The sequence below is a fragment of the Heteronotia binoei genome, chromosome 8 (genome assembly GCF_032191835.1).
Source record: "Heteronotia binoei isolate CCM8104 ecotype False Entrance Well chromosome 8, APGP_CSIRO_Hbin_v1, whole genome shotgun sequence".
Classification (NCBI taxonomy): Eukaryota; Metazoa; Chordata; class Lepidosauria; order Squamata; family Gekkonidae; genus Heteronotia; species Heteronotia binoei.
In genome coordinates, this window is record NC_083230.1 from 63,099,610 (window position 1) to 63,109,063 (window position 9,454).

The 9,454-nt window shown below is 37.0% G+C and overlaps 1 protein-coding gene and 1 long non-coding RNA gene across 2 annotated transcripts in view; one reads left to right on the forward strand and one right to left on the reverse strand.

Annotated features, from left to right (window-relative positions):
- SLC6A15 (solute carrier family 6 member 15) overlaps nt 1-8,873 on the reverse strand; it is a 46,010-nt gene extending 37,137 nt beyond the window's left edge. The window contains exons 1-3 of the mRNA XM_060245146.1: nt 8,585-8,873; nt 4,418-4,575; nt 3,282-3,408 (exon numbers count right to left, since the gene is read on the reverse strand). Coding sequence (XP_060101129.1) covers nt 3,282-3,408; nt 4,418-4,575; nt 8,585-8,873 — 574 coding nt within the window. The remainder of the gene's footprint in view (nt 1-3,281; nt 3,409-4,417; nt 4,576-8,584) is intronic.
- Nucleotides 1-9,214, forward strand: part of LOC132576205 (uncharacterized) — a 53,830-nt gene extending 44,616 nt beyond the window's left edge. The window contains exon 2 of the long non-coding RNA XR_009555745.1: nt 8,607-9,214. This is a non-coding gene — a long non-coding RNA (uncharacterized LOC132576205). The remainder of the gene's footprint in view (nt 1-8,606) is intronic.
- The last annotated feature ends 240 nt before the right edge of the window (nt 9,215-9,454 follow it).

The window sequence follows — 9,454 nt, forward strand, 5'->3', positions numbered from 1 at the left end:
TCCGTGAGCTTCTAACCACAAAGGTTTTTTATCTAACAGCATTATCCAATCTTTTATCCATGTCAAACAAACTGCATCGTGGTATAGTCTTAGATCGGGAAGTTGAAAACCTCCTCTCTCTTTGGCATCCGTTAAGATCTTCATCTTTATCCTTGGTTTCTTTCCGGCCCAAATGAAATCAGAGATTTTCCTTTGCCATTTGTTGAATTGTTTTGCTTCTTTTACAATCGGGATGGTTTGAAACAAATACATTATCCTTGGCAAAATATTCATTTTGATTGCAGCTATCCTGCCCAGTAAGGACAAGTTGAGTTTATTCCATTTCATCAAATCTTTGTCCATCTTACACCACAGTTTTTCATAATTGTTTTTGTATAAATCAATGTTCTTCATTGTTATCTCTATTCCAAGGTACCTAACTTTGGTTGTGACTTCACAACCTGTCACCTTTTGTAGTTCGTTTGTTTTATTTGGTTGCATGTTTTTACAGAGGAATTTCGATTTCTCCTTATTTATGTATAATCCTGCTAGTTCTCCGTATTCTTTTATCTTAGCTAACAGCAGTGGTGACACTTGAACCGGATTCTCCATTATGAACACTATATCATCTGCAAAAGCTTTATATTTATAAGAGAATCTTCTAATTTTTAGACCTTCTATTTTTTCATCTTTTTGAATTTGTTGTAACAAAATTTCAAGAGTCATTATAAACAACAATGGTGATAGCGGGCATCCTTGCCTTGTTCCTTTACTCACTTTCAATTCTTTGGTAAGGTCTGCATTTATACACAATTTTGCATGCTGATCTGTATATATTGCTCTTCTGGAAGATGATACAACAAGAAATCACCAAAATTTTGGGCTATGATTTTAAGAAAATTGCAGAGACGTTTTTACTTGGATTACAATTAGAAAAATACCCAAAAGAAGACAGGACTTTAATTTGGTACCTGTTATCAGCTGCTAGGACTTTGTACGCGCAGCTTTGGAAGCAAGAAAAAATACCAGAGAAATGGGAATGGACCATGAAAGTTTTATCGTGGTGTGAAATGGACAAATTAACCAGAACACTAAGAGACTATGATTTAGAGATATTCAAAAGGGAGTGGAGAAAATTTAAAGGATATATGGAGAAAACTTGGAAAGTAAAGAAATATTGGACATTCTTTTAGTTGTAAGAATATATATACGGAACTTTGAGCAATCAGAAGTGCCTTTAGTATGGATTTGAACTTATAACCTCGGGGAAGTCAACATTGGAGGGAGGGGGGATGGAAATGTCATATGGGTTAATGTGAAAAAAAAAGAAAAAATTAAGAAATAGATAAGCTTTGTAACCATATGCTACCAATAAATTGTTTAAAACTAAAAATGTACATGTTCCTATCCATGTGGCATGCAAACATACTTTAATTGTATTATTTCCAGAAAGACTATATCAAACCAGGTTCATGAAAGTTCAGAGCAAAGCAGGGGAAACCCCAGACAATGGATGGTAAGGGGGTGGCATTGTGGGTTTGCTCAAAAGAACTCCACTCCTAAGTGGATGCCTACCTGGAGCAAACCTCCAGTCTGAAGCAACCTTTCTTTCCCAAGCATTTAATATGCTGTCAAACTATGCAAGTGATGAGCAAGAAATCTGATATAATACAGAAGCTAAAAGTATAGAAATGTTTTAATGAAGTGAATTAGAGACATAATCCTCAATCCTGTTGTGGCTGAAAATTCTCATTCAGTATGGTATCAACAGAAATATGATAGAGTAAATGTTATGAAGACTGCAGGGAAAGGATATGAATATTTCAGTACACAGGAGCTTTGTCACGGATTTCAAAAGATGGTAGAGTATAGCAATAATTTAAAATCTTATTCCTATATATTTGATATAAAGGTTCTTTATATAAAGAACAATAATCATATGAGTGTATTTGGATAATCTGAGTAAAAAGGTAGTCCCCTGTGCAAGCACCAATCATTTCTGATTCTGGAGTGACATTGCATCACGATGTTTTCATGGCAGACTTTTTTACGGGGTGGTTTGCCATTGCCTTCCCCAGTCATCTACACTTTACCCCCAGCAAGTTGGGTACTCATAATCTGAGTACTGAGAAGCAATCACCTCAAATGGAGAATCTGTGCAACACTGCACTGTTAGCCATATATTTGCTTCAGGCAAAGGAAAAATATTATTAGAAATGCAATTAAGATTTGTTTCTCGTATTATTTAGAGATCAAGGCTTGTGGTGACCATGAGTTAATTAATGCCCAGAGATAGATTGCATGTAATTGCATTTCATGGTATGCCAAATTAGGATTGTTTCACAATGGCAGTGAATGATTGCCTAATTCTTGTTAATTTATGAAGCAAACATAATATAATCTTATTATTCACAGGTATTGCACTGCTCCTCTTGGGGGTTTTTATTGCTTAACACGTTCAGAAAAACTGAATGAGTGTAATGAGGGAAATGTTAATGGGAAATTAAATGTTGATACTATTTACAGACAACTATGTTGACAAAGCAACAGGAACTAATTGGAGGATAACAGAAAGAAAGATTCCATTACTTGGTCCTTACTATTTCAGGCAAAACAACACAGTGCTATTACAACGCTAAATATATGTAGAATGTAACTCTTAATTTTGCCGTAGGGAATAGTTTAAACCCAAATTATTCAATTACCCTGTTCCCACTTTTGAGAGTTTGGGGGTTATGAACGCTTTTATCTCAGTTTTGAGAGCCCTTGCTATGGTCCTGCATGGTCTCTAATGGACTTAGAAGGCCGTACCTTTGCTTAGGTTGCACTGCTCGTCACAAGCATCTTCAAGAGTAATCCTAGGTAGGTCTACTCATTAATGAGTCACATCTTATTCCTTGTCAAGTAAAGTAAATCCTTTTTTCTCTGTTGCTATTATTTGAAAAACATACCCAATGGTACATGAAGTCAAGGAGAAAGTGATTGCATAGGGAAGCATCTCTCTCTCTCTCTCTCAGCGTTTAAAACAAACCAAAACTGAAAAAGCAGAAATGGTGTAAATTTCCCTCCCTAATTTTTTCCCACCGTTAGATGAAGGTTTTACATTGGGCATTATTAATAACAATATTATTCTAAAAGTAGTATTTTGGAGAGGAATAAACAAAAACATGTTTTAACAATACCTGTGGGATAATTAAAACAACAACTACCCAAATCTTAACCAAAATCCTAGGAACCAACCAGAAACTGAACTGAATGGTTTTGGATTAATATATAATTAATAATTAATAATAAAGACTTACAAGGATGAGAAGAATTTTTCACCAAAGGACACTGGTCCCAAGGTAACGGGTGCTGAAAGGACTGAGAAAAGTAAAATAAACTCCAACCAATGATGACATTGTAGTAAAGAGCCACAAAATAGCACACCTATGGAAAATGCAAAATATTTTTAAAACAGCATTATTTTTAGTAATAGAAATTCAAAATAACTTGTAAAACAGTCAGTGAAAACCCTACACATAGAAGCAGCAGGAAATATTAGCTTAGACTAGAGCATATTGGCTATTTGAGTACCAGAGTGTCACAAACTCATGTTTTTATGTCATTAGTGCAATTATCCAGCTTTAGGAAAACAAAAGACTTACTCAATGAATAACATGGCAGGAGAAGTTACTCAATGAATAACATGGCAAGAGAAGCGAGAAGACTTACTCAATGAATAACATGGCAGGAGAAAAGATGGGACCAATAAGCTATAACATCTGCATACTTTGTATATGGATCTTCAGTGAATACTTTGTTATTATTTAATGTTATGTACAGAAGAGTTTACTGGGTTTGCCTCACTTCTTGACAATAGAGGGGACTTTAGCTGCCATGGCATATCATGTTTTAAATCCATATGATAGCCACATAATCTGGCAATACAACTAACAAGAATAGGAAATACTTGCTTTTGCTTTATTTCTCTCTTTTTCCATTGGACCCTCATGCTGTTTTTGAGTTTTATTTGCTAGTGTTTTAATCTCTAGTCAAAACAAATGGAAAGTGTGTGTAATATTCAAGTAAACTATTTCATATTTTATATTAGTTCCAGGATGCTAGAGTCTGGTGGAGTGGCAGTCTAGGTTTTACTCTTGTCTGGAGATAAGCAGGCTAGAAGAACTGCTATGAAGGACTGTGGTAGGCCTTGTATTTCTTCATTTATCCTGAATAAAGTTACTATATATTTTCTGAAGTGCATCTTCCTGGATGATTGCAGCATCTTACTGTGTTAATTCGTTTCACTGTCACCTTAGTATTTGGACATATGTTTTTCCTTGGTATTAGACAATAAATTTTCAATACTCTGCAAAACACAAAAATTAACTAGTAGCAATTTGAAAAGCAAACTGTAGGTTCCTATAATGTTTTAAGGTAATGTGTCATTACTTACTACACAGCTTGCAAATCCAATTCCACCAAGTTTGGGGCTGATATAATTCCATACTCCAATGCTTCCACGGCGGATTCTCTGGCCTACTGAAAGTTCCAGGAAAAAGAGTGGTATCCCTATAACCAGCAGCAAAATTAAATATGGCACAAGATAGGCACCTGTTGAGACAAGATATTGAGTAACCATTAAGATGCATAACATGCAAAGCTTAATCTGCAGATTTGCTTGCTAGGCTTGTCAGTCAACCACTGTAGCTGAAATCCCACTCTACAGAAATTAGTGTGTGCATGCAGCAAACTTTTTTAAATTGCAAGGCATGAAGATCTGGAATCACTTTGAGATCCTCAGCATAGTTTAGCAACAGGATGGGGAGAAAATCATAGGAAGGTGGAAAGCACACATTAAACAACAGAGAAAATAATAACAGAGTGAAGTGTACCTGATCCTTGAAAATAGCTTTCAAAAATACAAGCTAAGTAGTGTAGTCCCTCTTGTGCTCTTCAGATAGTAGAGAGCAAATTTTGGGATTAGGAGCATTTTGCAAGTGGCAAAAGGACTATCTGGCACACCAGGAATAAGGGGTTTCTGCCCAAAAGAAAAAACAGACACCCCCCCCCCCCGGCAATTGGCATGGGAATATGGGGGTAGGGTTGCCAGATCCAGGTTGAAAAGCTTGGAAATTTGGGGATGGAGCTGTCAACAACAGGACCTCAGTGGTGTACAATGCCATTGATTCCACCCTCCAAAGCATCCATTTTCTCCAGAAAAACTGATCTCTGTAGTCTGGAGATGAGCTGTAATTTTAGGGGATCCCCAGTTCCCATAGGGAGGCTGGCATCCCCATGCAGAACTAGAAAATGCCATGTGAACCAATAGTGAAATTTTGAACTACTTTGGGCTTTGTATTGGGAGAAATACAAAGAAAGCACCTTTAAGACCAACAAAGACCTTTTTCCACTGACTGAATACTTTCAATATGAAGAGGCAATTCTACCTCTTCCAGTTTTAATCGTCACTTTTCTAATTCAAAGCAACCAAACTTAAAATTTATTTCTACGTAACCACAAACTCACACTATGAAGCAGGGGTGTCAAACATGTGGCCGGGGGCCGAATCAGGCCCCCAGAGGGCTCCTATCAGGCCCCCAAGTAACTGGTTGTCATCTCCTTCCTTTTCCCTCTCTCTTGCTTCCTTCTACACAACAGCTTGGTTTACAAGGCTTACTCAACCGCACAGGAGCTACAGAGCAAAACCTCAGTTTTCTCTATTGGCTGAGACTCCTCCCCCTCCTGGTCCCCTGGGAAGGAAGGGAAAGAGGTAGAGTTTCCTTTGCCCAGTTCCCTGGATCCCATGGGAGAAATACAAAGAAAGCACCTTTAAGACCAACAAGTGCTAATGTTTTAAGCATGTTTTTTTTAGTCATGTTTGTCTGTGTCCTTTAAAGTTTATATCTCTGCTACCTAATCTTAAATAGGTACACACATGGCCCGCCTGACATGGCCTGGCCCAAGCCCCAGCCCAACAAGGTCTCATTTAGGTCAGATCCGGCCCTCTTAACAAATGAGTTCGACACCCCAGCTGTAAAGTACATGTTCTTGACTCAAATCTGACCACAGAATGCCTAATGGTGCTATGTTTTGTGTGTGTTCAGGAACTTCATAGTAACTAATGAGTTATTGAAGTCAATGGACTTGAAATCATCCACCCTCATTGCATTTAAATACCAATCCTCTTCTAGCATTTACATTGCTGTTCATTTTTATACTAAAACTAGTTGTTTATCACTGACCAGGTAACCTAAAAAATACCAAGCACAGATGATACCACAGTATTTTTACTATCCCGAGACTCCATATATTTCATGATATGATGAAAATGCTGCCCTACTTTATAGGGCTATTTTAACAATTGATGTGATGATGCAAGGGAACTAGTTTGAACTTTACCTCCAACCATCCAATAAATCCTTATGTGAATATTATGTTTTATTATTAAATTTGAAAATTTTAAACAAAAGATAAATTTTTGTTAATGTAACACTGTGTATTACATTCCTCTTGTTGCTGTCAGGAAAGAACTCCAGACTGACATTTCAGTCTTCCGTTTGGAAAATATTACAGTTTGCTAGAGACAAACTGAGGCCTTTAATGTCATTAGCAGTGCAATCCTAAATAGAGTTACATCCTTCTAAGCCAATTAATTTCAGTGAACTTTGAAAGGTATAACACACTGCTTAGAACTGTAGACCTAAGCAAGTAGATGCAATTTGTTGTGCTACTCCCATATCTGCAAATGTGCAAAAATCAGCAGACAAGTGGAGCCAAACTCAAGAGAAGTTGTTCCTTTTTCTCCTTCTATAAAATGGGATGGTATAGACATTAGAAGGTATATACAGATAAGCAGTGATTATATCTGAACATTTTTTGCTATCAAATCACATAGGATTTTCAAGGCAAGAGATGTTCAGAGATGGTCTGCTATTGTCTGGCTCTGTGTCATGACCCTGGTATTCCTTGGTAGTCTGTCATCCCAATACTAACTAGGCCTGACCCTGTTCATCTTCCAAGATCTGGTAAGATTGTGCTAGCCTGAGCTATCCAAGTAGGGTTCAGCTCAACATTCAGTACTTTCTTTTAGTATATCTTGAAAGCATTGCTTATAACATGTAGATATTTTTTTTTTACAAATTTATGTTGCATGCAAAGTAAGATGATATGTAAATATCCTCATCTGCTAAAATGGCAAGAAGATCCTGTAATTAAGAGAAATACAATAAATGCAAAAAGCATCAGGAAGCAACTGAAGACCTGTTTTGTAGCTACCAGGAAAATAATTGTAACTAAGCTGAACTACTAGCAGATGTTTATATTTAATTTCTATTGACAAATAAAATTCTAATTACAAAGGCTTTTAGAAATGCCCTTTGTCAAAAGAAAGTTGAACAATAAAAATCCTAAAGTAACATTTCTGTAAATTCTCCAAATTGATTTGAGAATGTAGGAAATTCCAAGCACTGAATCCTAGAGATTCTTCTCCATCTTTGTTTTACATGGATATATAGTTCAGAAGTCCTTACTGCTGACCTGTATGAGGACACCATGATGCCTGTCATGTTTTTCCTGACACATTCTTGTAAAAAAATCCAAAGGGTCTTAAATGGAAGAGGAAATAAATAGAGAACTTTAGCTTCAGCTTCCCTAGGTAGCTGATTACCAAGCAAAAGTGTCAGACTGATTCCAGTAGACTGCAGACATATCACAGAAGTGCATCCTTGACTTGGTCATAGACCAGGGATCCCTCAACATGGCATCCATGAGTACCATGATGCCCACTGATGAAGGTGCTATTGGACTCTTTACTATTTTGCAGCAGCAGAATAACACTGCTAACTCCTCTGGATCTATGATGCCCACTAACACCTTTCCTGGAGTCCACCAAGCATTTATACAAAGTGGGTAGGGGCAAATTGGCCCAGTGGGATTTGATTGGTCATTAGAGCTGACTCACTGTGTAGATTTTTTAAAAAATAGTGCATGTCAGCAGCAGTGTTCCCTCTAAGCTGAGTTAGCATTAGCTTGCTCACAGATTTTTAGCCTCTAGCTCACACATTTTTGTCTTAGCTCAGGAAGGATGACTCCAGAGCACAATTAATTATGCAGTAGCTCACAACTTTAATGCCAGTAGCTCACAACTTTAATATCAGTAGCTCACAAAGTAGAATTTTTGCTCACAAGACTCTGCAGCTTAGAGGGAACATTGGTCAGCAGCTGCCACCACAATACAGGAGCTTCAGTTTAAAACAATATGTTCATTTTAAAAAGCATCCTGTCAAACAGAGCTTGTGTCTGAAATGTTGAAGTGTTACTATTAGAGTTATGCATGACCTTAATCCATCACATTTTGTGTTTCGCTCCACTTTGTTTTAGGAGAGCAATGTGTGAAGAGAAATGCAATTTGTGTGAAATACAGACAGATCTATGGGGTCTAGAGAAAAAAAACTTGGGATAAGTGAGAGGTGATATAAAGGACCAGAGGGGAATCACTTTCACTGAAACAAATATGCTTAAGGCCTAAGAGACACCACTGAAGACCCACAAGGGGGAACCAATCAGGAACCAATAGAGGTGACCTTAAGCTAGTATTTAACTACTAAATATAGACTCTCACCTCCACCATTTTTTTGGCACAGATATGGAAATCGCCACACATTCCCCAACCCTACAGAAAATCCAACTTGTGCCAGAATATACTGAAGTTTGCTGTTCCAAGCTGGTCTCTCATCTTCTACATCAGATCCCTCTTCTACATCTACATCTTTATCCTCCTGATCATCAACGGACAGCTCACTCTTCTTGAAAGCGTCTTCAACAGAGTCTTCATTGGATAGGAGATCTTTAACTGACTCGATGACATCATCATCTATTTCTCTTTTTACGACCTTGCTGTTCTTAGGCATTTGCAGTAAAGGAAAGGGAATACCAGGTTATGTTCACTTCAAGTGAACGACTCAGTCTCTGTCAGTATCTTGCTATTGCAAGATCAAAAGTATTTGAAATTGGATTGAATCACTTGACTGAAGAGAATGTCATTTGTGAAGAGCAATCGAGAGAATGGAGATGCTTGCTGTAACATAAAATACCTGTAAAAAATAGTAGTTGACATAAAATTCAGAAGGTTACTTCAGTGGTAATGTATAGTTTATCTATTCCGTTCTTTAACATAAAAAAATCATAGCTTTTCATTTCAATGCCTTTCTTTACATGAATGAACATTAAAAGGTCCATTGCTAATCTTCTATATTCGCCTGCTGTTTAGCTATATTACTCCATATAAACATTTCAGAGGTTAAACATTTGCTTAAATTTAAAAAATGCTGAGAAAGTTGACATGCAGATGCCTAGCTTTATGATGTAATACAGCTGGTTCCTGATACATCCAAGAAAACTGTTGATTTTCTGAACTAATACTAAATTGAATTGCCATCAAACCTTAACGAAATATCTTTACACAGTTGAGAGTGGTATCATGTTCATATGT